This window comes from Anopheles coluzzii, chromosome X (genome assembly GCF_943734685.1).
Source record: "Anopheles coluzzii chromosome X, AcolN3, whole genome shotgun sequence".
Taxonomy (NCBI): Eukaryota; Metazoa; Arthropoda; class Insecta; order Diptera; family Culicidae; genus Anopheles; species Anopheles coluzzii.
The window spans coordinates 7,336,917-7,364,496 of NC_064669.1; the positions used below are offsets into that span (position 1 = coordinate 7,336,917).

A 27,580-nucleotide genomic window follows, 5' to 3' on the forward strand; every position below is an offset into this window, starting at 1 on the left:
GACCGGATGCGTGTGTGTTATATTGCCGCCCAGTAATGGGGGGAGAAACCTGCCGTCACGGTTTATTTTGGAGCGTTGATCGATGTTATGCTCCAGAATGTTATAAATGTTCCATTTCTTTTGGGGAGGAGTGGGAGTGTGTGCGCGTGTGTGCGAGTGGGTAGTCCGTTACAGAAAGCGACTTAGAAATACTAGAGTAAGAGAGAGAGAGAGAGAGAAAGAGAGGGAGAGACAGGGATGGCGAGAAGGTAAGGTGTGTGTTGGATAAGGTGGTTGTGGGCATTCTTGTTTTTTTGTTAGTCGGTGTTTGCGTGTGTTTTAGGTTTTATACATTCAGAATTGACTCCAACAAAAAAAAAAAAAAAAACAACCAGAAAGAGAGGGAGAGGTGCGAACAAACTGTAAGATAATGAAGCGCAGTGCAGTGTGCGTAAGTGTGTGCCAGGACCTGTGGTTGATTGAAAGAAATAGAACGAAGAGACGTCATCGTGAGCACCACCATATCTCGGCGGTAGTGGTAGTAGTAGGGTCCGGTGCGGGTTTCGTTGTTTGTGTCACATCCATTCCGCTGCAACAATCAACACTAGCAACATAGAGAGAGAGAGAGAGAGAGAGAGTGTATGTGTATCATAACAGCGGCAGCAGCAACACGTTCGACTACAATCAACACCACAGCCGGACACGGACAAAACCCAGCAACCAAACAGCCGTCACGACACGGATGACAATCGAGCGAGAAAAGGAGAAAAGTGAAATTGTTTTTTTTTTGTATCGGCTGCTCCAAACAAACACACAGAACGCATCTCGACGTGTAACATGTCTCTCTGTTTCTCTCTCTCTCTCTGTCTATCCTGTCTCTGTCTTGGAGTAATTTAGATAATGTCGATGTAATAGCGCGTGTCCCTCGACTTCTGTCTGCTGTTGTTATTGCTGTTGTCGTTATTGTCGGTGCGGAGTGTCAGGTGGAAACACACATACACACACACACACCTGCAAGTGGCTATACACTGCGCCCGATAGCTAGCTTGGTTAATGTGTGTGCGTATGTGTGGTAACCCTATCGGAGGAAGAGTTGTTGTTGTAGTTTTGTTTTTGTTGCAACAGTCAACCAACCACTTTACCTCTGTTTTACTCTCGCGATTGGTTCTAAAGCAGCGCTTAACAAGCCGCAAGACGGAACTGGATTTTGCAATCGGCTCGCCCTCTGTTTCGGTTGTTTTTTGTTTGTTTGGCTTGGTTGACTGAGCTGATTTGATACGGTGGAATGGTTTTGAAAAGAGAGCAACAACAACAACAACAACAACAACATCAACTCATCTAAACATATGTTGAGTAAGAGGGCAGAGAAGTGGGTGTTAGTGGGTGGTAAAGGGGTTCGAGCAAGACTTTGTAGTGAGCATCATGGGTAAACTACACAACCATACATAGAGGATATGTGCATACACTTAAATCCTTCCAACCTTCCACCACCTCTATAAACCCATCCCTCCCCTCGTGGAGAGGGGAGAGGGGGGGGGGGGGTGGTTGACACGCGAATGGAATGTCGTTATAATTCTCACAATTCCACACAATTTCAGCAAATATTCCTATACAGGAAGATGGTATAATAGCTCCTCTCTCACTCTCTCATTCACTCTTTCTCTCTCTCTCTCTCTCTCTCTCTCTCTTTCTCTCGGGCACTCAGAGGCTCAAATGTGTGTACCAACAGCACTACAAAACAAACGGCACACACTCCCCTCTCTCTCTTTCTCTCTCTCTCTCTCTCTCTCTCTCTCTCTCTCTCTCCCTCTCTCTCTCTCTCCGCAGGGTTTTTGCACTGAGTTATATATAGATATTCGGTTAAACAGCCATTTGCATGGATATGGGGATTTGACCTTGGCCGGCCCCAAACACACACGCACACAGCACTGTGTACGTGCGCGGTTCCTTAGTTTCGATCATCTTCCGTAGCACCCACCCACCCTCTCGCTCCTCTTTCTATTCCATCTACTTACTGCGGTGCTTGATGGGGGTGGGTGGGGGCGTTTGTGGGTGGTTATTTAGCGCACACATAAAAGTGTGCGCGCGCGTATAGTTTGTGCGGGAAGGGGGGTGTGTGGTAGGCGATGGTGATGAATGGTACGGAGAAAATTGATACAGAGAATCCTTTCTTTATTTATTCGTAGAATAACGACTCTCCAATATTGAATTTTACAACATCCAACCAAACCCGACCGCCTCTCTACTGATCATATCACAATAATATTTTCCGAGGCTGATTGACACTTTCAAGCGCAATCTCAGAATTGGAAAAGATTTTGGATGCATGTGTTTGGTGGTGTGGTGGTGGTGGTCCGAGGGAACAATTGGGAATTGAACCCATGAACTTCAGTATGGGAGATTAATGCGTTGCCCATGGTACCATACAAGGGCTTCTTGGTTCCATCGTTACAGATCGGTGTATATCTATCCGAGGATGAGTGCAGGTACCAGATACAGCTCTATTTAGTCCTTTTTCCGCTGTTAAATGCTCCTCCTAACAAAGCCTTCGTAAGGTCTGAAAGATATTTGCAAGAAAGTTGAAGTCATATTACCGATAGTGGTCGTACGCGCAGTACCAGGACCCATCAAAGCTTATTGCTGCACACGAAAATGTCAAAAGTGCGCCTGTCCCTTTCCTCCTCAGACACAGCTGGGATCCTCCTGTTTGGGTGGGAGGATCTTCCTACTGCCTAAAAAACAAAACATCCTTCAGGAAGGAAGACAGGCAGAAAAAACAACCAAAAAAACCTACAACCTACTGCCTGTAGTGTAGTGTCTACTTCCCTAAAATGCTTGTTTATGCGTTTTATGATGCTACCTGGCAAAAAAACCAACAAAAAAGCAGAGGATGTATGTTAGGCCAAGGGACTGAGGCGAAACATGAAAACGAAAAAAAAGCTCCAAAAGGGCACACAAACAATTGTCTCGCGTATTTTCTTCCAAACAACCACCTTCACCTACACTGAACTTTCGTGAGGTATGGGGAGGGGGGATGGCGTGGGATGTGTCCGGAGGATTGGGGGAGGACTCTAACATTGCTAATACACGCCCAACCAGCACGCGATGACGGAATACATCGAGCACTTGGGGATGGAAAACGAGGGAAGGGGATCGTCGCGTGTTCGGGGGAGGCGGGCGTTCTCTCCTAGCGCGATTTAAAGGGCAGAGTCTATCGATTGGCGGCTAAAAATAGCGCCTTCTCCAGAGGCCACAACCCATCGCCGCACCCCATCGCCCCACCCCTCCCGAGGGGGGTACCTTTTTATTTTATTGCGTATACATGCGCGAGCTCAAAGCACAAACGCCCACACATACGCTCATATCCATCCACCCACATATACATATGCACACACACTAACACACACATATACAAAGCACCCATGCTCACATACCAAAGCATATGCGGGTGAGAATTGTGTTGTATGCCAGTGTTACACGCGATGCTATTGCCCAGTTATCGCCCGGGTGGAATTCGGGGCGGCGGGTCCGGCAAAGGCAAAGGAGGAGGCAGAAATGCTAGCGCTTGGAATTGGAGCTACTGCTTTGCTCTCGTTGGCGTCTCGTTCCCTAGCCCGATCGGTATTTATGTTGGCAAAATGTCGGACAGAAGAAGAACCGTACGTAGTGTTTGGCCCGTCCCTGCGTGCGCCACCCCCTTGAATGGGGCTTTCGGCACTGTTCGCGCAAAAGACCGCAGAAGTAAAAGTGTCCCAGGCCCACCCATATGGGTTACAGGACCCATGACCTTGCCAAAGATCGATAAGCAAACAAACGACCAAAAACAAAATAATTGCACTTTCCTTGCACGGTTTACCTGTAAGGAGGCCTGTGTGGAGGCTATATACGGGGGGAAACGGGGGGGGGGGGGGGGAACTAAGTTACTAAAAGGAGCATTACTGCACCCGTTAAACAATTATAATCCAAGCTTCCTTTTCTTACCGTTGTTCTAGAAATGGCACGTGATTCGACCATGGGAAGAGACCGAGTACTAGTCGTGCCGAACACCGGTATCGCCCTGAACAGCAGCAGCTCATCGTCGCAGATAGCGGCACCGGCCGACATTAGCCAGCAGATCCTGGAGGTGAGTGGCGTCCCCGTGGACCCCAGTGCGCATTCCGTTGCAGGTTATATTCTAATGCGCCTTCGCGCTCCACTTGTGTCTCGCCCCCTATCCTATCCCATCGGTGCAGCTGCAAAAGGAGCAGGAGCTCGAGAAGCAGAAACTATGGCACGCGTTCCAGGAGAAGAATAAGGAGCTCGAGATGCAGCACCGCCAGCAGCTGGAGCACAAATTTCAGGTAGCAGCGCTATTTACGCGGTTGCACCTTTGTCAAACGTTTCTAACGATGTTTCTCCACCTTCTCCCTCCCTCGTTAGGAGTTACGCGATCAACGGATAGCGGAGGAAGCGGCCCAGCAGCGGGAGCGGCGGGAACGGGAAGCGATCAAGCGCAAGGAAAAGCACGAGTGCTGTGCGAACGCGAGCTCGGAGGTGAAACAGAAGCTACAGGTAAGGGATGGCGTGGTTGGCGATGAACGGTTTGGCGGGGAATGATGGGCGCCCGAGGCGGGAAACTAATCGGCGCATTTGTTTACTATCCTCTTCTTCCTATTCTTCTTCCTCTTGCAGACTTTCCTGATACAGAAGAAACAGGCCGCTGCATCGAATGGGTTATCTTCCCCGCTGCCGTACAGAAATTGGTAAAATTGCGATTGCGCGCCCTGTGAAGGCGATGTGAAGCGATGTAGTGTACACGAGATTAGGCAGAACAGTTGTTTTGCATACAGGAATACAGGGTTTTCCTTCTTCTTCAAATTACGCAGTCACAGTTAGCGCACTTTCTGAATGCTGCTCTGTGTGGCTTGAAGTGGATTTTGTTCGGGTAGATGAGCTATCAGTACCGATTGGAATCCGCTTTAAATGAGGTTGTCCCATTAGTTTGAAATTAGTTCGTTGCATTTTAAGGGAACTTTTTGTATAATTGGCATGTACAAAAATCGATGCTTTCGATCTTTAACCTTATCTTAATCGTGATTTTTTCTTGCTGCCAACAGCAAATTAGCTCGCGTACACAACTGTGATGATCAGCGGTGAGACTCAAACAGTTGGTGGACGAATCACATGCTTGGTGACATTTTTTGTATCACCCAACTCTTGGTCATTCACTTGGTCATGGCATTTTCTGTCGGTGATAATCACGACATTCGTGGAATATACTAGACGTGTGGTCGCAAGCAACAAAATGAGCATGCTCTCTCGCTCTGTCTACTTAACTGGTATGTTGGGTCAAACAGAGCGAGAAAACATACCAAGAGCTGGTTGCACAAAATGTCACCAAGCATGTGATGGTCGCAACAACTGTTTGAGTATCACCTCTGATCATCACAGTAGAGCTCGTCACGCTGACATGATTTTGTTTCAGCCGGAATTTGTCATGACTATGTCAGTTACATTTTGCAGAACTGTTCACAGTAAAACAAAGTGACTGACCATGACAAAGTTGGTGACTGAAAATGACAAAAAGTAACTGACCATGACAAAATGTCATCAAGCTTTTGTTTTGTCGATTTTTTTGTCTTGTCGTTAAGAAAGGCATATGTGGAGCATTTAGATTTGCTCGTTATGCAAAAAACTCACTATAAGGGGTACTCGTTACGAGAGGGGTTCCACCGTATATGAACCGTTGATATTCAAGCTTTAAGATTTAAGGGAAAATTAGGCAAGTGCACCATTCTTCACAAAGCCTTCGGAAGCACTCGATAAACTTGATGCAGCACGAACTCCTCTAATAACCGGTCGCACGTGGCATTTCTTTTCCTCTCCCCCCACTTCTCTTTCCACCGCACACAGGGGCGTCGTCAAATCATCGTCCGGAGAGTCACTCCCGGGCGGTGCCGTTGCAGCGGCCGTTAGCTCCCATCCGTACAAAATCCCTCCGCCGCCGAGCTCGATCGCGAAGTACGATCCGGACTTTCCGCTCCGCAAGACAGGTACGCCCAGCCCCAAAAGCTTCCCGCGCCCTCCCCCAAAAGCCCTATCCTTCAGCATCGTTTTCCCCTTTGCGAAAGAAGTTTTCAATTTCCTCTCGCTTCCCCCACATGGGAGTGATTTCCTCCTTTGTGTTAGTTATGCCTACCTTTAACGTTTAATCCTTTTAACGCCTTCGCCTGCGTTTTTGTGTGTATTTGTTTATTTTTTGTGTATGCAAAATGTCACGCAAAGCAACATGAAAGTTTGCTGTGACTTTTGGCTGTTGTTGCGACTGATTACCTAATTCAATGATTCACACTGAAACGAACTCTGTTTAATAATATGAACGCTCAAACTGCATGTATTGTGTTTTTCTTTTTCTTTTTTTACATTAACTTGATCGATTTATTCGTATTTATCTAAACCCTTAAATTATTGTGTGTTTCTAGAGAAGAGAAACAGTTTGAAACTAAAATCACCCTCAGCAACCTCAAGGCTTAATTTCTGTCCTTTTGTTCCGTATCCCTCCGTCTACTCCTTAAATGATGTTTTCCTTCCTCATTCATACCCTGCAAACACTCCCCCGGAAAATTGGGGGTTTTCCGCTTGTTTGATGTTGTTGTTATTTATTTTTTCTTTACGCGCATAATGCAACTACTGACTCACTAACTGACTACCGCCGCAGCATCCGAACCGAACCTGCTGAAAATTCGCCTCAAGCAGCGGGTGATCGAGAAGCGCTCGCTGAACGGGCCACTGGCCGCCCGCCGCCAGGAGCGCCTGCGCCGGCTCCAGAAGCAGCAGCACAACCAGGCGCTCGCGCAAACAAGTACGTATTCGTGTCCGACCGAAATCGGTCGGGGATCGTTTTTTCTTTGCGACTTTGTCTCTTTGTCACTCTTTCAGCGGTACCCATCTACTCTCCACCCCCCCCAAACCCAACCCCAAACCTTCACATTGTTCCGGAATCTGTGGTCCCGTCGGCTGTAAAAGGGCCGGGAAAAGGCCGACCAGTTTGCTAACAGAAAAACAAACCTCCCCGTCTCAATATGCTGCGCTATGAACGCTTGTGTGTTGTGTGTGTGTGTGTGTGTTTGATCGTGTTTAACTAACATATATTTTTTAACGTTTTTTTCTGAACCACACACTACCATAACCGATCTTCACAACCCGTCTCTCGCTGCCGAGAAGGACGTCTGTGTTCTCGTTGTGTTCGAGCGCAAACACAAACACACACATACATCCTTTCTTGGAGCTTTTTTGTTTCTTTTTTTCCCTGTTGTTGCTGCGTTTTATGATATATTAATGTGTTTCATTCGCCTGCTTTTTAGATTGTGCGGCGTCGGCTAGCGTCGCTACAACCGATTCGGGCCCGAACTCGCCACCGACCGTGGGCAGCCGCGCTTCGCCCACGAACGCACCGATTCAGGAGGAGAACGAGGACCCACAGTACGGCTCGGTCACGTCCCGTGCCAGCATCAACGATCTGTCGCTGTTCAGCTCCCCCTCGATGCCCAACATTTCGCTCGGCCGGCCGCACCTGGGCTCGTCTGCCGCCGCCTCCGTTGCTCATCTGGTAAGTGTTGCCCAGTACAGTTTCCCACTTCCGTTCTAACCGCGTTTGTGTGTGTTTGTGTCCGTTTTTTTTTGTATCCAGGCTCTGAACGCAACCAGACCGACGCATCTCGGCGTGGGGGCAGGCATCGGGGGCCAGGCTGGCAGCGTACCGTTCGGCAGTCCGATGCTGGACCTGAGCGAGCAGCAGCAGCGCAGCCAGAACGTGGCCGTGGCTGCGGCGGCCGCTGCGGCCGCTGCTGCGGCTGCCGCCGCCGCCAGCGGCGTGGTCGGGCTGGAGCGGGCCCACCTGGCCGCCGGTGGGCTGCATGGGGCGGCCGGGCCCGGTTCGGCCGCCAGCCTCTACCACCACCAGCCCTCGATCACGGACGCGCACGTGGCCCAGGCCCGGCTGCACAAGCAGGGGCACCGGCCGCTCGGGCGCACCCAGTCGGCGCCGCTCCCGCTCGGCCACCCGATGCTGGCCGGGGCCAACAGTGCAGCAGCGGCCATGATGAACATCAACCAGACGCACTTTGAGAACAGCGAGGTAAGCGAACGATCAAGCACGAATTCCATGCGCAACTTTGATGCAAGTCGAGTCGAGAAAGTTGGCTCGAAAAGTCCATTTTGAAGGGCAGTCGAAACCACTGAAGGAGTCAAATATCGGTACAATTTTTAAATATTGGTCGACAAGATTGGATCGTTAGCAAAATTGATAAAAGAAACTTCAGTTACAGTACATGATAGAAAAAATCTTCATAAAACTAAAACATGTGTGGTTCAATTTGACAAACCATCGTTCTCGATCCATTTCTCGCTAGGAATTTGTTCTCGAGAACGAATGGCTTGAATCGAATTTCAAATCGTTAGAAAATGCAGACGAGTTCAAGCGCAAAGCTCTACTGGCAGCTGCTTTTCGATACAAAGTGCCTTCAGTTTAATGTGAACCCATGTTTCCTTAGGAACTTTAAACTAGACGTTGAGGCAATCTGATAGCAAGAATAGAATAAGCCAGAATATAGGGGTTCGAATCATATAACAAAATTCATTCAAAATTCAACATTCACTTAGGGGAATGTTGCAAGCATGCTGTTGGATATTTGCAATCATATAGGGGAGTTTTGCAACCGAATAGGGGAATTTGGCAAGCATACTGTGGAGCTGTCATTAGACTGTGGGTGGCGCTGCAAATACTCCAAAATATTTTCGTTAATTTTCCTTATTTTTCATGTTTAATTATTACTGCGAAAACAACTCGAATGATGTTTTTTTTTAGAAATCATCATCGGTGTCAACTCAAAGCACCCACAGTCTGATGACAGCTCCACAGTATGCTTGCAAAATTTCCCCTGTCGATTGCAACATTGCAAACTTCCACAGCTTGCTTGCCACATTCCACTACCGATTTGCAACATTCCCCTAAGTGATCGAACTATTCCCTTACATGATTGTATGCTTGCAAAATTTCCCCTGTCGATTGCAACATTGCAAACTTCCACAGCTTGCTTGCCACATTCCTCTACCGATTTGCAACATTCCCCTAAGTGATCGAACTATTCCCTTACATGATTCGAAACCCTGTATAATTTGGCAGTTTGTAAGTGAAGTGTTTCAACAATGAAAATGCATGAAAGTGTATGAAGACTACAAATGTGTTTTGAAACGTTTCCGAATGGATTATCAAACGATAGCATTAGAAGCACCGTAAATTGAACCATTAAATGGAGCATCATTTGTAAAATAGTTTCAGTGGAGCCTCGCAAAACGAGTTGAATCCGTTCCAGTAACTAATTTGTTATTTTAAAAAGTGTAATAATTGATTCCATGACTGCTAATGTGCTGGTATTAGGTACATACATGTAACGGAACAAAATGAAAAATGTCTTAAATAATACTTTTATGTGGGAAGATATTTGTATTACACAATTTCTTTGATTTTTTGATTTCGCACATTATGCGAGACATTCGTTATTAGGGGTACTCGTTATGAAGGATTCAAGTGGGATTAGAATAGATCAACTATTTATCATTTAACGGGCAATTTGACGCCTACTTTGATTTCGACTGTTCGTCTGGAATAATTGTCTCCATTGCACTTGAAAACAACAATACTTTCTCACATATACTTACCCCAGCACACTCGCTTTGCTTTACAGGCTGAACGGCAGGCGTACGAGCAGCACATGCTGATGAAGCAAAAGATACGCCAGACGGCTCTGACGCGCGCCGCCAACTGCGTCAACCGCGAGCCGCAGCTGCGCGAGGAGGTCGAATCGAACGAGGTGATCGACCTGACCGACAAGAAGCAGCCGCCGAAGACGGTGCTGGCGAGCAGCGTCATCAAGAGCACCTCCCAGTCGCACCTGCTGTCGTCGTCGTCGCACGGTGTCGACGGCGAGCCGCCGACTGCCCAGCAGCAGCAGCAGCAACAGCAGCAGCACCTGTCCGAGCTGATCCACCAGCAGCAGCACTATCACCGCGAGCGGGAGCTCTTTATGCGCCGCTCGATACAGCTGTCCGTGCTGGAGGACCCGTACTCGCACCATGCGGGCAGCGCGGGAGGCAGTGGCGGCGCAGCAGCAGCAGCGGCGGCGGCAGCGGCCGCCGCCAACCTGCTGCGACCACTGTCCCGCACCTCCTCCAGCCCGCTCGTGCATCTGAGCTCGATCGGAGGCGGTGGCGGCGGTGGAAGCGGTTCGGGCGGCGCCCATCCGACGGCCCAGCAAAGCATGTTCTCCGACACTGGGCAGGGGGCGGGCGGTGACGACGATCTGCCACCGCCAGTGAACCTGACCGTGCAGAACCGCAGCCGCTCGCTGCTCAGCTACACGCACGAGGGGCTGGCGGCGGCGATGGCATCGGCGTCGTCCTCCTCCTCCTCCCCCGCAACGGCCGGCGCGCTGGGTGGGGCGGCCGGGACGTCGTGCGGCAGCCCGCCCGGCATGGCCCTGCAGCTCACTACCTCCTCGTCCGCGTCCGCCATCATCGGGGCGAGCCGCGAGCAGAAGCTGCGTCCCGCCACCACCGGGCTCGCGTTCGACAGCCTGATGCTGAAGCACGTGTGCGCGTGCGGGGACAACGCGAACCACCCGGAGCACAGCGGCCGGCTGCAGAGCATCTGGGCCCGGCTGCTCGGCACCGGACTGGCCATCCGCTGCGACAAGCTGCGGTCGCGCAAGGCGACCCAGGAGGAGCTGCAGACGGTGCACACCGAGGGGCACGCGCTCCTGTTCGGCACCAGCCAGCTGAACCGGCAGAAGGTGGACACGAGCCGCGTCAGCTTCGTGCGGCTGGCGTGCGGCGGCGTCGGCGTCGACCTCGACACGACCTGGAACGAGCATCATACGGCGGCGGCGGCCCGCATGGCCGCCGGCTGCGTCATCGACCTGAGCTACAAGGTGGCGCGGGGCGAAAATCGGAACGGGTTCGCGGTGGTGCGGCCCCCCGGCCACCATGCCGAGGCGGACGCGGCCATGGGCTTCTGCTTCTTCAACTCGATCGCGCTGGCGGCCCGGCTGCTGCGCCACCGGATGCCGCACGAGATGCGCCGCATCCTGATCGTCGACTGGGACGTGCACCACGGGAACGGCACGCAGCAGGCGTTCTACGACGACGCGTCCGTCCTGTACCTGTCCGTGCACCGGCACGACGATGGCAACTTTTTCCCCGGCACCGGCGGCCCGGCCGAGTGCGGAGTCGGCACCGGCCTCGGCTACAACGTGAACGTGGCCTGGTCCGGCGGCGTCAACCCACCGCTCGGCGACGCGGAGTATCTGGCCGCGTTCCGCACGGTGGTGATGCCGATCGCGCGCGACTTCGCGCCGGACATTGTGCTCGTGTCGGCCGGTTTCGATGCGGCCGTCGGGCATCCGGCCCCGCTCGGCGGGTACGTGGTGTCGCCCGCCTGCTTCGGCCATCTGACGCGCGAACTGATGCAGCTCGCCAACGGGAAGGTACGGTGGTTCAAGTCATCTTTTTTTTTTGTCCGTCAGGCATCAGTTTCGGAAAACTATTTCCCAAAACATCCCAAAGCTAGTCAGCTCAAGTTATTTAATCCACCATTTAACGATAATCAATTAAAATGTCATGATTTTTATACCGATTCTGAACATTTTTATATAGCCGCCCCTTAGTTGACATGTACAGGCGTTAAGAAAGACGTAATAATTAATTACATTTAAATTGAATTAAATTTAAAATTAAAATAATAAGATGAACCCCTTCACAGCTTTGTCCACAGGATTATACCAACAGGATTCTATCTAGATTTGGTCTAAATTCGAACTAAAATTTGTTTTTTTAATGATAGTTTAATTTTTCATCGAAAACAGATTTACAACGGTTGACAATTTTGTTGTTCTATTTTTCAAAAGCACAAGACTGTGAAGTGGTTAAAGTATTTTTTTTAATGTTCTTATAATTGTAATTTTATGTGTCAACATTGTTGATTTATAGACAAAAAAATAGATACCCTTCATCTCCACATTTCAGCACCTCAGTAAATGATAATTGTTACAGGATTTTTCAGGGGTTCTCATAGTTGTTTTTTTCCTTGACTCTCTCCTATTGGAAGTGAACATCATATGTTGGAAATTGGACTATATGGCATCCTTTTTGCCAGATTTCTTGGAAATTCCTATTGTCCTATTCCTATTTATCCAACAAGGGTACTATAGAGTCCAATTCCTATTACATTAAGTTCATGTTACGGAAGAAAGATATATTAAAATGTCCCACAGCTATGATAACTCCTGGAAAACTCTGTAAGCATGAAAGGGAAAGACAGTATGCGCATGATGATTAGCCGATCGAACAATAACCATTTCCCGTATTTTTTTCTTCAGATTGTGCTCGCGCTAGAGGGCGGTTACGATCTGCCTGCCATTTGCGATTCGGCCGAGGAGTGCGTGCGGGCACTGCTCGGCGAAAGCACCTCCTCGATCGCACCGTCCGAGCTGGCTCGGCCCCCGTGCCAGGCAGCGGTCGAGACGCTGCAGAAAACGATCGCCATCCAGGTGTCGCACTGGCCGTGCGTCAAGCGGCTCGCCCACACGGTCGGCCTGTCCGCGCTCCAGGCGCACAGCAGCGAACGGGAAGAGTCGGACACGGTGACCGCGATGGCCGGACTGTCGATGCAGCCCCTAAAGAGGTAAGCTGGCGAATCCCTACCGTAGACTGATTATTCAATTGCCTTTTTTTTATTGTTGCCCTTTTTTCGGTTTCAACATCATGCGCTTAATCGCCAATGCAACAGAACGTCCGATGTGTCCTGCGAAGACTCCGAGGAACCGATGGACCAGGATGAGTCCAAATAATTGTATATAAGTATGTGCGTGTGTATGTGTGTATGTGCGTGTGCGTGTGGTGGAGAGTGGGGCAAGACAAAACCTCCCCTCACCCTCCCACCTGTCACCACGAGCACGACCTTTGGCGCGTGAAAAAAACCTTTTTTTGACTATCGTTTAGCTATTGGGATCGATTAGGCTGTCGTTTGATAGAAGAAGAAGAAAAAACGAACAGAAATATAGAATGGATAGAGCGAGAGCGGGAGAGAGAGAGAGAGAGAGAGATAGAGAGCGATATCTAAGGTAGGAATTTCCAGGCGTGGAAAAGTGAAACTTTTCCAATTGGATGGAAATTGTTGTGTTAATACTTTTTTTTTCTGTTTAGTTTTGTAATCCCTATTTGTGGGCACGCTCAGAATGTTGCTAGTTGTTTCCTCTATACGTGAATGTGTGTGTGTGTGTGCGTGTGTGTTTGTGTCGTGTGGATTGGGACACAGCACCGTGTGCAGTTGGGCGGCCCGCGTGAACCACGGGTAGAGGTCGGGAGGATGTCTTTGGAACGAATCGATGTGATGTGTTAAATGTTGAACCGTAGTTTTTTTTGTTATATCGACTGCAGCTGGTATGCACACCCACATACTCGCACAAACACACGGCCACATAACCGCACACACACATGGTCACACACATCAACCATCTTCATATTAGGTTACTCTTGGCAATAACTTTTAAAGTGGGATAATCGTAACAGCAAAAAAAAACAATACCCAATGCGAGTAAACACAAACATAATGAACAGAGAACGGCAGAGTAAGTGGGTGTGTGGATGTGTGTGTGTGTGTGCGTCTGTGTGTATGTTAATGTGGGTGGCGGGGGGGGGGGGGGGGGGGGAGGGGGGAGTTGTTCATTAGGATCGATTTGTTCATCGAAATGTGCAATTATTCAAGCGGCGAGGGGTGCAGGATAATAATACTTAACAGTTTAGCTATTGTACGCGTTTTGTGAAAGCGTAAAGCGTAAAAATTAAAAGGTTAGCAAAGGTGTTTGTTCTTCTGTGGCTGGAACGGGGGATGAGAGTGTTTGCGTCCGTTGTGTGTACGCAACCTTCTTTTTTCCTCTCCGCATTGGGCATATATGGATTATAGAGATGGAACAGAAGAAGAAGAAGCAAAAAACAACTCTTTCATATTTAATAATGGTAGAAATAATTTGTTGGACGGGTCCGCTACGGAAACGAAGCAAACGAGCTGAGGGAGAGAGAGAGAGAGAAAGAGAGGGCAAGAAATAGAGATAGAGGAAAAGGGAAGAAGATAACGGTACGAAAACAAACAAAGGATTAACAAACAAATCAAACAAACAAAAAATCTATTATACGAAAAGAGAGAGAAAGAGAAACAAAACAAACACTCACACTCACACATGTTGAAAACTAAATACTGCGTCTATTGCTTTTTGTAATTGTGCGAGCCGCGGTTGTAAACTATATGTTTTTCTTTTGAAAAAAAATATACATATGTCGTAATGAGTTCCTTCCGGTTTGCAAAATTATGTGACAAGACCGAGAGATAGCTAGGGTGTGTGTGGGTGGGGGCTGGAAAACATTTTTACACTCTTAGAGAACACAGTTAGATAGAGCAAATTGGACCGATGCAGGCGCTCTTAGCATCGAGCAGAGCGTTGAGGAATGTTTTTGATAAAAGACACAGATTTTTTTTTTACTTCCATCTTCCTTCATGGCCATGACACAGTTTGTAACACACATATATATGCACACATACACATTAATTCTTTCACAAATTAGCACACAGACATACACACTCACACACACACACACACACACACACACACACACACACACACACACAATTATTTTGCATGGTTGTTGTAGACATCCGGTTAGGGACAGAGAATTTCGTAAAACCCTCCACTGTGAGCAGATGTTTGGCAGTAGCGTGGCTCAAACGTATTTCATGTTGGTCATTGTTTTGTTTCCGTTGTTACCTCCTGTGTCTCCATCTACTTGTGATAGGTTTTACTCCGGCGTCATCCTTCGGAAAACTTCCCCTGGGGGGAAGAGCATGGTAGGATTTGTATGCTCTTGTTGTCTATAAGTGGTACTGTTTGTTATAAAAAAAGAAAAAAAAACGAGATATCGAGCTAAGCTGAAAGGGGAAAGATACAGAGAGAGAGAGAGAAAGAGCGAGAGAGAGAGAGAGAGAGAGAGAGAGAGAAAGAGAGAGAGAGAGAAAGATAGTGAAACACTATAGCATATTTTAAAGATATAAGGTTTTTGGGTTTTGGCTAGTGGGTGAGATTTGGAAAAGTGTTACTAGAGATGTCCAGAACAGACTATTTTTATGCTGCTCTCTTGCCTATTCTACTACGCAGGGCCAGTGTTGCAGTGTGGGGAGAAGAAGTAAACTATAGCAAATTACAGCGCAACAAGGTGCAACGCGAACCCTCTTACATTATGCGTGAAGCGCAGCGAAGCTTTTATAAAGAGCTAACCAACGATTTATGTGGTGATATGGATTGTGTAACACATGATACTACCTATGGTGTGTGTATGTGTGTGTGTGTGTGTGTTGTGTATAATTTATAACAAACAAACATACAGAAGAAAAAAACATACAAGTGCACCAAAAACTGTCACGAAAATATTCCGTCTAAATTATTAACTTCTAAGCATTGTAACGGTCGTACAAGTATTTTGAACAAAACAAAAACATAATACAACAAAAAATTGCTAGAAGCAGAGAGGTGCGATTAGGAAGGGAGAGAAAAAAAGAGATAGAAATAGAGATAGAGAGAAAGAGAGAGACAAAGAGAAAGAGAAAGAGAAAATTAAAGCAGCAGAAGCAACAAAACAACGTAATAAAACAAAGGAAATAACGAACGTATCAAAAGAGTTATTAAATGTTAAAATGTGTGAGTGTGTGTGCGTGCGCCAGTTTTGTGTGTGTGTGTGTGTGTGTGTCAGTGGGTGTGTTTGTGGCAAACATTTATATATAAAAAAGTACACAAGACAGAAACAACACATTAGCAGGAAACAAAAATACTACCAAATCTTCTGATTGTTAACGAAAAAAAAGCAGGAACAAACAAAAACAAAAACAAAATGAAAATTGAGAAGAAAAGAAGAAGAACGTATGAACCTCTCTCGCCAGAGAAAAACAGCACAGTTGACTCATGTAAAAGATATACGAAAAAAACAAACAAACAAACAAACAAAAAAAGAAACTCAAGTAGAATCAAATTGTCGCCGACAAATTTGCTACATTTGTGTATGTGTGTGAGTGTGTGCGGGTGTGTTTGTACGTCTGTTTAGGTGTATGCACGTCGTGTGTGTGTCTTGTTGTTTGTGACTGTTACATGATACACTGCCTCTTTTGCGATTAGGGCGGAAATGTGGGTGTGCATTGCTTTGTGAACCCAGAAACAGGGTGGAAAAATACCATTATCACACCAACATTCACATGATGCTATGTATGGGTGTGTGTCGTCTGTTTTTTTTTTTTACTAAATTGCTCAAGCATCAGCAAGCACAATACCCAATTTTCTAACAATGTTTGTGTGTGTGTGTATGTATGTATGTATCTCTCTCTCGCTCTCTTTCTCTCTCTCTCTCTCTCTCTCTCTCTCTTTCTTTTTCTCTCTTTCGCTCTCTCGGTGTCTGTTGTGTAAGGAAATAACGTGTTTAAGCCACAATAGTTCACACACACACACACACAAACACACACACACACATCCCACTCCTTGCGGCCTCGGAAAAAAAACTCCGAACGATACACCTTTATCGTAGTCCTTTATAGTGTTTTCCAGGGGTTCTCATAGTTGTGGAACACTTCCTCAACTCTTTCTTATGGGAAGTGAACTTCATATGATGGAAATTGGAGTCTATGGCACCCGTTTTGGACAGGTTTCTTAGAAATTCCTATTGGATTTATCCAATATTTAAGGATGCTATAGAGTCCTATTCCCTTACATTTAGTTCTTCTCACTTAAGAAAGAGTCAATACAGTGTCCCACAGCTATTAGAACTCCTGCAAAACACTGTATATTCGAATGCGCATTACCATACGCAAGACAAACGTCCACGTGTTGCCTAGGAGATGCGACCGCTACCTCTCAGCTGGTTTATTATTGAAATCCACACAAAATAGCAGGTTCTATCCACCCAGACTTCTCTCTCCTTATTCACACACACATACACACACACATACACATACACATAAATATATATATATATACATAGATAGTAAATCAAAACAAAGCAAAACAACGTAGGGCGAAGATACTAAGTGAAGTTGAGCCATCAAAACGTGGGAGAAAACGATAAAAAAAACAAAACAAAACAAAACAAAAACGCTCGCAGTGATATCATTGTTTCAGGTAAACACAAAACGTGTGCATGCGTACCATGGAAATTCGTAGTGTGTATGTTGGTGTACAGCTATAATATGATGTGCGTGGTATCATCCCCTTCCCTCCTTGGCTAACCAATTTTCAATGGGAAAATGGATATGGTGGCAGGGGTTTTCGGCATTGGTCTGTAAATGCTGCCCTTGATGGCCAACAGTCAAAGGATGTTTAGTGTTCCATTGCGACTCCCATTTTCTCTCTCTCTCTCTCTCTCTCTCTCTCTCTCTCTCTCTCCTTGCATCGATCATGTTCTTTACAAATCCTTATTCAATGTGTCTGCGTGTGTCTGTATGCATGTGTGCATCAAGTGGAATATAATAGCTGTGAAACAGGGACGAGTTAAGGATATAGGGAAAGCTTTTCCAGTAAGAAAAAAAAATGGCGGGAAAAAAGAACAATAGTACTTACACACGGGCACAAAGGAAAGGGTGCCACCTATACATCTATAGGTGTGTGTGTTTGTTTTATTTTTTAAATTGTGAGGAGCCTACCCTTTACTCCTCCTCTTTTGTGCAATGGAGAGAACATGACAAGTTGTAATGCAAAGTGAGATTTCCCGGTCCCGGAGAGCGGTGCCGTTTGCCCGTCGGTACTAATTGCTAGTAAACGTTTTTACAACGAACATATTACACGCTCCTCGTTACCATGTGGGCGCGTGTGTAAATCCCACGTGGGTGGTGATGGTGTTAGGAGTGTACTGGGAAGAGCAAACCTCTTCGTTATTTTAAAAGAAAGGAAAGTGTAAGCAAATCCGCGAAATGCGTGACACCCAGTGGTTGGCAACAGGAACAGATTAAAAATAATATTTAAAAACAAAAATAATATTTTAGTAAACTTGATAATGCTACAAAGCTCAAAGCTGGGAAGGGTGTTTGTGCGATAGGATGGATGGATGAGCTTATTTAAGGAGAAGGAAAACAAACGTATATATTTGCTCCGCTAGCTGTGGGACTTCTTCGAACCGAAAAAGGATACTTCAAAATAATCAAAAAAAAAAAATAAACAAAAGGAAGCCCCGAAGGATAAGAAAAACAATTTAAATGTTTTATGTACGTTACACAACAAAAAGCAAGAGAGAACGTAAGGGAGACACACACACACACACACACACACACACACACACACACACACACACACACACACACACACACACACACACACACACACACACACACACACACACACACACACACACACACACACAAATTGTAAAAGAAAAGAACAAAGCAACAAAATGTTATGAAACGTGCAATTATACGATTGGTTAGAGAGTGCAACACTAAGTAACACAACACTAAGACGATAAAACTTACACGAACCAAAACCACTTCCCCTTAGCCATCCATCTTTCAAGTGTTGCAGCACAGCCCCCCCCAGCACAGCAACGTCCCCTGTAAATGGGCATATTTGCGCCCAGGCATCACCACAACTCACAGCCTGTATCTGTGCATCTGGACTATTTTTTCCCAATACTAGTGCACTTGGCAGATGGATTCTAAAATTGTGTTCGTGTGTGTGTGTGTGTGTGTGTGTGTGTGTATATGTGCGTGCGTGTGGTACACTTTTATGTATGTATCCTCTTGTTACACTGCTTACCAACACACCCTGAACCTCATTATGCGTGCACGTTTGAGTGTGTGTATGTTAGGAGAAAGTGCGTTCGCTTTAAAAAGAGAGAGAAAGAGAGAGAAAGAGTTTAACAAACAAGAAACAAAAAAACAAAAACAGTTTATCAAAACAAACGAACATAATAGAGAGGAAGCATTATACATACATAAAAAATTAGAAAAAAAGAAAGAAAAACAAACGAGGAAGAAAAAGAAAGAGAGAGAAAAAAAAAGATAGAGCGAGAGAAAAAGAGAGAGAGATAGAAAGAGAGAGAGAGACAGAGAGAGTAATAGAGAGAAAGAGAGAGAGAGAGAGCCTTTTTGTAACTAAACAAACGAAACGAAAACGAAAACGAAAGAGTGCTGGACACTTGTTTCATTTTTCATGTTTTTTTTAAAAATACTAATCATATTTTCAATACCACGAAGATTGTCATAGAATGAATTGTGCAGCCAAGGGAGTAGAGGAGTAGAGGAGAGCCGAATAAGAAGCGGGGAGGAGGATGGGGGTTTGGGGGGTATTCGAATCAACCGGAACTCGGATGCGGCGTGTTCTTCGCCGCCATCCCCACACAATCAGGGGCCCGTTCGTCGAACGAAACGAACGCGTCGCTCAGTCGTTGGGCTCAGTAGAAAACAGATACGATGATTTTCCAATATTTTGATACATAGACAACTGGTAGGTCATTGTGTGACAGTGAGAGTTTGCCGGTACCGCTGATTATATTTTAATTTTTTGTTTTTGCTAGCGCCAGAGACATACACTTCTCTCAACCCTCCGAATCCTCGCGCCATCAGAACGAGAAAACCGGTGTGTGTGTGAGAGACAGAAAGAGAGAGAGAGAGAGATAGAGACAAAGCGACAGAGAGAGATATAAAGAGAGCGAATGGGAGGAAGGCAGGAATTTATAGTTAAAAACTATGTAAGTCACTTTTACGCTTTTAAGAGGAACGACAGGGACAATATAGTGAAAAGGCATAGAAAAAAAAAGCTGAGGATAAACAACAAAACGCGATTTTTGGAAGACATCGGTAGGGCATGCACCACTGCTGTTTCTACGGTCCCGCAAAGCTGTCTGTTTTGTGTTGTGGTGGTGGTCGGTTGGTTGGTTGAGGTTGTCTTTGATGATACTGCTTCGTCGACAGCATTGGAGCGGGCTTGCAAATGGGGGAACGTGCCCTTATACTGACCACAAGGGGTTTGTGAGACACAGCCTCCTGTTAAAACGTTCAACGCGATGGGCTGGGTCTGCTAGGGACATTTTGGAAAACTTTAATCGGATTGCGCACACGTGGGGCATAATGCCTCTACGCATGTTAGGTTATTTGGAGATTGCTTCGTTTTGGTGGTGGTGGTAGTGGTTTTTCCCCCTTTCTCTCTCATCCTTCTCTTCAACCTGTAGTACCTCATCGGCCGCCACATTTGCCCGGTGTAGCGATTTGGGGTGAGATTTGGTCGTCCCCAACAACGCCCGCTCCCCGGCCATGTGCGCGAAAAGGGAATTGTTTCGAGAAGAAAGGCACCCCGTGTCTAAAAAAAACAGTTTCTTGTCAGTCAAGATGTCCCTTCGCTCCCCCGACCCCCCCCCCCCCCACCCCTTATTGAAAATGAGGTGGTGCAGTTGTGCGGAGCAAACACGTTAAAAACGGAACATGTAGAGAATGATATTGCCGGGGGGAGCACAAACAAATGAAGAAGTTTAAATATATGAAGAAACAGAAGAACAGAAGAAATCGAAAGAGAGATATAGCGAGAAAGAGAAAGTATAACGAGAATGTCTGTGTGTTTGTCAGTAAGTGTGTGTGTGTGTGTGTTGAAACACAAAACACAATATATGCATATATACGTCAAACAATGTTGCAAAAAAGTGGAAAACGTAACGCATAATAATTAATCATCTTGAGACATTCCTATTAAACAAAGCAAAACAAACAAACAAACAAACACAAAAAAAAAAACAATGTTGTTATTCTAAGAGAACAAAAAGTATTTTATGAGAGTAAAAAAAAAAGAGTATAATAAAATATGTTACGCATAAACACTATTTGGCCGATGTGTGGTGGTTGGTTTTGTGCATTTTTTGTGTATTTGCGAAAGAAACAGGAAAGAAAGGCGTGAAAGCAATTGTTTCAGCTGATCTTATGCCGTCAGGTTTGTTGAGTGCCAGATTTTGTTTAAATTTGCTTCAAGACACTTTCGATGGATATTTGCGCAGTTTTGACAAACAGCAATTTCATAAGTAATGGCAGGTACTATGCTTTTATAGACCGCAGTTTTGTTAGCTTGCGAAAGGTTGGATTAATGTGTGAATATATGTTTTATTTATAAATATTATTCGTTATTAGATTGTTAATGGGATCTCCAAAAAGTAGTTTTTGATCGAATATTATTCCTAGATTATGTAATTGTTTAGGACCACTCGATAGGGGGTGTTGCCTGTTTTACAGGGGTTTCCAGAAGTTCTTATAGCTGTGGGACACTTTGTTGCCTCCTTCTTACTTGAAATGAACTTAATGTAATAGGAATTGGACTCTATAGCATCCTTGTTGGACAAATCCAGTAGGAATTTTCAAGGAGCCTTTCAAAAAGGGTGCCATGTAATTCAATTTCCATCATATGAAGTTTATTTCCCGTAAGAAAGAGTCCAGCAAGTGTCCCACAACTATGAGAACTCATGGAAAACTCTGTAATAGTCTAAGAATTGATGTTCTCACTCAGTGGGGATATATTATAGCCAGTGCCTTGTCTTCATTCACACCTGTTCTCACTTTCCTTTGAATCTTTATCCGGTTGCTATGGATCGCAATCCATAAGAATGTCGCAATGTCTGAATCGTTTTAAGCTATCTTTGGATTTTGCATTAGCTCGCGCAAATTTCGTTGCGTCGCATAGTTTAGTTGGTGACCACTCGACGTACCTCACGAATCTCCTCATAACAGACGATTTGAAACGCTACAATTTCATATTGTTCTATGTTTGACCCCAATTGAGAACTTGTGTTGAATGAATTTTTAACCCATTTTTAAGCAATGAATTTTTAAACATTTGACAGATTTGTCAGACATGCACTACAACGAAATTTGCGCGTGCTACTGCAACATCCAAAGGTAGCTGAGAGCGATCCAAACGTAACTGAAAACGATTCCGACGAAGCTGAAAACGATATAGACGTAGTTGATTGCCCTCTATTCTCATGGATTGCGATCCATAGCAACCGGATAAAGATTCAGAGGAAAGTGAGAACAGGTGTAATTTTCCACTTCCAAATGTATTTGATTAAAATACCAACGCATTGCCGGGCTCTGTTTTTGAGTTCATTTACAGTTCTTCCCTTAACTGCTATGGCCGTGTCGTCGGCGAAGAGAAACAGTTCACAACCTTGAGGAAGAGTGGGTATGTCTGACAGGTATATCATGAAGAGTGAGGGGGCTAGCATACTTCCTTGTGGAACTACAGCCGGTATTATGGTATTGCTAGAGGACTGTTCAACTAAGAAGACTCGAAAAGAGCTCTGGATTACTATCATGATGTAGGTTGGTATTCCCACGTTGGTCGGTTTTGGAGAGCAGCCCATCGTGCTACTCGTCGTCAAATGCTAGTATGAAAATTGTTTGTTTACTTAAAATTTGTTTGCTTTACTGTAGTTGTAGTTGTTGTTTGATTGTATTGCGTCTTACGAGAGCAAAAATTCATTATTATTCGCTGAATATAAGCTCTTCTCGCAGATCGAACGGAAGCGCTGTGCGCTGCACGATAGTTTCCAATATCCAATCCAGATAGGCATCTGTGTTTATGTAAACAGCGGGATAGTAAATACTCGGTAGGTCCGGTTTAAACACTGCAAACCCGCGCAGAAACTCTCTGTCACTCAGTGCCAGTCTTTGCCGGGAGTAAAGCACGTCGCCGTTTTCAATTTCTACTAATTTGTTGTCCTCTAGCGTGCGTTTTTCCAGCACACAATGATTGGAGGTGTCTATGGTGAATCCAACCATCAATCCTTGCCACCGATGTTGGCACTCTACCTGGTCGATGTACCTATCAGCAGCATTGTCAGATTGCTTCTTATACAGTAAGGGATCATAAAAATCCATGAACAAGCTTGATAAATCATAGCTGCGAATTGCATCGATGATCGGCAAGCAGATGGGTCGCACGTTAGGCAGAGATGTATCCACAGCTGTAGCTAGTCGAGCTAACGCAATGTCGTTAGCCAAATTGAGTTTATTGTACCGTGGATGAACGATCAACTCCTCGATTGGTATTTTTTGCACATTCGAATCATTTATATGTCTTGTTTCATGTCCCAATGTTGCATGAAGTCTGAAATCAGAAAAAGTTTTTTTTTTAATATTCCCAGTACATTTTCAAACTAGATAATTGTATACTTACTTGTTTGGCACGTAAGAGTAAACATGCGTTGCTGGACTAACAACGTACCGGTCACTTATGAGTATTATCGTAGAAATCAACTTTTTACCGACTATGAGATCTCCTATCCATGGCATCGGATAGCTGTTCGACGATATGCCACAGGTTTCAAAGTTAAAGAAAGCGCTCCGGGAAACATGCTGCATTGACCTCAAGTTAACTCGTTCACTGCGAATTTTGCTGGGGAACGAAGATTGCTGTTCGTTTTCCCGCACGCTGTTCACTATCCAAGCAAGATCTGCCTTTTCAATCTTGTGAAATATGTATGGACCGTGGTGTAGGCGAGAGAGAATGTATGACCCATCGACATGCATGCCGTACAGAAAGTAGCGCGGCCGTTCCGCGTACGGCACTGTGAGCTGATACGGACTGCCCAGCTTGGAATACAGTGACTCGTGCTTGAGTTCGTCTGAAGACTCGACTGCACACAGAGGCTCCGTGACGAAGCTGATGAGCTGTCCTGCGTGCAACAGTCGTGGCTGGCAGTGCTGGTAGGTGGTAATCTTCAGCGTCTTGTTTGCATGGATAATTCCGAAATTATTATGATAGGACGTCATAATCACTTCCGCGGGTTTGTTACGATGTAGCCCATCCATGAAGGGCAAACAGATCGGTTGGATATGGGGATTCGTTAGATCAGCTGGTTCGAGCAGCTCGAGCAGTGCAAACAATTGCCTGGGATGATCGGACGGTGGGAGGATAACGTTCTTGATTTCTATTCGTTGGCGCGATTCTTCAAAAAATGTATGTATTTGTCCTAGTAAAATATATCGCCTATAGAGAGAGAAGGAGAGAGAGAGAGATAAATAGTGAGAGAGAGATAGAGAGATAGAGAGAGTATAAAGGCAATCACACTCACTACAAAGACACTCACCATATAAAATCCTTCTGCACACTATATTTCGGCGCCAAGACATACCACTCGCTGATGAGCACGACTAATCTCTCTTCCAAGAATTCGTTGTTTGGGACCGTCCGCGATTCAAGTATCCCGACCCAAGGCATGTATGTCGCAAAATATTTACTGATACTATCGGGGTCAATTAAGCCGCACGTATTCATATTAAACAGACGCATTTTATCATTTCCCGGCTGCAGCTTTTCCCACTCTGACTCGAGTGTTTCTTGAGTTGTGATTATAGTTCCACCATCGCTCGCCCCTTCTTGCTCGTTGTACCTCATGTTGTATAGTATCCAGTCGACATATGCTTCGATATTGTTGTAAATTGATGGTGTAATTGTACTGCAGGCCGCCCCAGTTAGCTCAAACCCCCGCAGAAAGTATTGCTCCTTTCCACCGAATATCTTCATTTCTTGGATCGGTACACCCTCTGTCAGAGAATAGCAAAATCTTTCCTCCCGCTTGCTCGGTTGTACGGCGCACATTCGTTTGAATTCTAATTTAAGCTCAATTTTCTGTTCCGCGTACTGCCTCGTACACTCAACGGGTTCCACGAACCGGACGGTAATGTTTTGTTGCCTGAGCCCTCTCCTTGCGATTGCCACTACGCTTAAATTGGTCTTTGCGTTCGTTCGAAGCTCGGGCGTTACCGGCATGCAGATAGGCTGCACGTTCGGCTGGCTGGTGTCTGCTGGGGTCAGCAGCTCGAGTAGCGCGATATTGTCCGCAGAATTGTTCGGGCCGAACTTTGGATGTACAATGATTCTTTGAATTTTCCGCGTTTGCTCAAAAACCATACAGTCTTCAATGTTAGTACTATAGGTGCACTGGCTAGTGGTTTCATCTGGGACATTACCAAGTAAAATATAAGGGCTTTGGGTGTAAAATAAAACAACGGTTAGTTGGTTGTTGCTTGTACCTTTCACAGGAGTAAAACAGTACTCACATGACACCAACGGTATTGAAGCAATGTGCCGGCCCGACTGCATACCATTCGCTGATCAGTGTAACCATACACCTAGTACGATTGTCGTTCGGTAGTTTCACTGCCCCCAGCCAGGGAATAAACTTAGATCTAGCATCCAGCACACCACAGCTGCCAAAGTTGAACAGGCGTAGCTTCTCCTCGTAGTCCACTTCCAGCACGTCACTCTCGACCGGTAGGACACGCTGATCGATGTACTGCTTAATCCATTCCACGTACTTGGCCACGTCGGTGTAGACAGTGTACTTGAGCGGATCGCACAGTCCGCTGCTTCCACGCGCTGGAGTGAACGACACCAAGCCGCGCACGAACCACCGACCGCTGACCTCGAAGAACATGCCACCGCCGCTATCTCCATTGCACGCACTCACACCGTTCTGTCCTTTGCCGCAGAACATTTCCAACGTAAGATGCGTTCCGTACACCACCCGATCACTTGCAATGCACGTGTAAGGATCCACTACCCCAATCGTGGCTTGTTTGAGCTGCTCCGACACAACATCCCGCTCGCTTAGCCCAAATCCAACGATCGTTCCGTTTCTGCCCACGATCAACTCCAGCGCACTGTCCATTGTCCACAGACAGACGGGCTGCACGTACCTGTTCATGCTGATGTTGGTCCTGAGCTTGATCAAAGCTATATCGTGGATGATGCTAGCTTTGCTGAAGCCAGGATTTATGATTATCTCACGCGCCTCGAACGTCTGCGTGTATTCGCTGGACTGATTCAGGTGGATTTGTCCCACGTGTACTGTCACGAGAGCTGCCGAGATCACGCCGCTTAGAGTGGACACGCAATGGGATGCTGGAAAGAACAAGAAACAATGCAACAATCTTATTTCCGTCTCGCGAAATGGTATGGTTGTTACCCGTAAGAATGGTTGTTTCATCAAGGATGGATCCACCGCACGCGTATTCTTTGTGCTTGTCTTTTTGATGGAAAATTGCCGCATGCCACGGCCAGTGTCCAGCAATAGCATCAGCGCCGTTGTGGATGAGATATGTCGTTTTCACTTTGCGCCTGCCGCACGATAAATGATCCTCTTGTGCGCGTGTTTGCATCGCCCACTGCAAACATCCCAGCAGCAGAAGAAACCGTTTTGGTGAACAATACATAACGACACGGTAAGCCGTACCACATCGACACAAGGAGTGAGTGTAACTTGCACCCGCAAAGTACCGTAGCAGGGCTGAACATGATTTTTCTTTGGCCACGATCGGTAGAGATTGGTTTATTTAACATAAGACAAGGTTACGCGACAGACGGATAACCTCTCCAGAGCGCGTCTGATAAGAAGTTAAGAGCGCTACTTAGGCGTCATCCATCAATTATGAAACGCTTATAAGGGGGTGGGAGGGTGTCGTCAAACGTTACGATTTGTTACATAGGGGAGAGGGGGAGTTCATCTTTTGTTGCGTAACGCAAAATAAAACGTTTGATTTTTTTTTATTTTCTTTCTCAAAAAATCAGAATTTGTTCAAGAAACTAAGCTATTTGAGCGAGGAGCTGTCCATTTGTTACGTAATTTGGAGGAGATGGGGTGGGGGGGGGGGGTTTCTTGTAACGTTACAGTTTGTTACACTAGGGGAGGGGGGTCAAGCATTTAAAATTTTTGCGTTACGTAATTGATGAATGACGCCCTATAGCCTGGAAAGAATGCAACCGTTATTCGTTTTTGCGGTGCCGTAACTTGAGTAACCTTGAAACAGATTCCAAATCGAAACATATTAAGTGCGTGAGCTACCATAACGATTCGGCAACGTACCAATCAGCAAGTCTATTGCTCTTATCAACAGCGAAATAATCCACAAATCCGTTTCTCGATTGACCAGTTGCGGATGAAGGGTACCAAAGGCACTAAGCTGTAAAAGGAATGGAGGTCCCATGTAGATGTTGAGCTTTGAACACGGGGCTTCTATTGTCTATGAGTCTGTTCCTGCACAGAGACCCTCAATGTGACTACCTAACCCACTGTTATATATGCTGGGCTTACCATCCACGGGGCCCCAAAATCACCGGTGTTTCCCTTGGCCGCTTAGTCCGCTTACCATTTAATCCGCTACTATTTAACCATTATTTTTCTCAGCAAAAGAAACGATAACGCCCTCTACTTTGCGAGAAGAGTTACATGCCTTACATGGTTCTAAATATATTAAATATAAGAGATGAATAAATATTCATTAATTCGCACGACTTGACAACATGCGGCCCCGAATGGATCAAACTCGTAGGACGTATGCGTAGGACAGCATAGCTCAAGCTCTCAACCTAAAAGAAATCTTAAAAGTCTTCGCTTAACAGACGATAAATGAGAGATGCATTCTAAAAAGAGTAAAAACAGCTGATGGCGCCATTTGTTGTTGGGATAGCTTCACAGTGGGGATCTTTCCTCGCTTTGAAAG

General features: G+C 45.9%; 3 protein-coding genes across 8 annotated transcripts in view; 2 read left to right on the forward strand and 1 right to left on the reverse strand.

Moving 5' to 3' along the window:
- Positions 1 to 13,600, forward strand: part of LOC120956455 (histone deacetylase 4) — a 31,222-nt gene extending 17,622 nt beyond the window's left edge. For 3 of the 5 annotated variants that reach the window (XM_040377934.2, XM_040377941.2, XM_049607990.1), the window contains exons 2-12: positions 3,972 to 4,102; positions 4,212 to 4,319; positions 4,399 to 4,530; positions 4,651 to 4,721; positions 5,872 to 6,011; positions 6,677 to 6,820; positions 7,323 to 7,567; positions 7,649 to 8,095; positions 9,705 to 11,501; positions 12,393 to 12,697; positions 12,803 to 13,600. In XM_040377934.2, the coding sequence (XP_040233868.2) occupies positions 3,972 to 4,102; positions 4,212 to 4,319; positions 4,399 to 4,530; positions 4,651 to 4,721; positions 5,872 to 6,011; positions 6,677 to 6,820; positions 7,323 to 7,567; positions 7,649 to 8,095; positions 9,705 to 11,501; positions 12,393 to 12,697; positions 12,803 to 12,863 (3,581 nt within the window). In that variant the 3' untranslated portion in view covers positions 12,864 to 13,600. Of the gene's footprint in view, positions 1 to 4; positions 249 to 3,971; positions 4,103 to 4,211; positions 4,320 to 4,398; positions 4,531 to 4,650; positions 4,722 to 5,871; positions 6,012 to 6,676; positions 6,821 to 7,322; positions 7,568 to 7,648; positions 8,096 to 9,704; positions 11,502 to 12,392; positions 12,698 to 12,802 lie in introns of those variants that run through there. The other 2 variants (XM_049607986.1, XM_049607991.1) reach the window with 2 other exon arrangements.
- LOC120959902 (rho-associated protein kinase 1) overlaps positions 1 to 27,580 on the forward strand; it is a 212,346-nt gene that overhangs the window by 42,940 nt on the left and 141,826 nt on the right. The window lies entirely within an intron of this gene.
- Positions 20,436 to 26,307, reverse strand: LOC120956474 (uncharacterized). The gene is made up of 5 exons (XM_040377961.2): positions 26,047 to 26,307; positions 25,139 to 25,982; positions 24,166 to 25,065; positions 23,253 to 24,065; positions 20,436 to 23,183 (listed from the first exon to the last, which is right to left on the reverse strand). The coding sequence occupies exons 1-5, from the start codon at positions 26,291 to 26,293 to the stop codon at positions 22,559 to 22,561; spliced, it is 3,429 nt and encodes a 1,142-aa protein (XP_040233895.2). The 5' UTR covers positions 26,294 to 26,307; the 3' UTR covers positions 20,436 to 22,558.

Excerpts from the sequence above, each read along its gene's own strand:
- LOC120956474 (XM_040377961.2), bottom strand. The coding sequence starts at position 26,293 with ATGTATTGTTCACCAAAACGGTTTCTTCTGCTGCTGGGATGTTTGCAG. Across the intron at positions 25,066-25,138 it reads TTCAATACCGTTGGTGTCAT|CCCTTATATTTTACTTGGTA; the intron begins GTGAGTACTGTT and ends TTACACCCAAAG. Across the intron at positions 23,184-23,252 it reads TACTCTTACGTGCCAAACAA|ACTTCATGCAACATTGGGAC; the intron begins GTAAGTATACAA and ends TTCTGATTTCAG.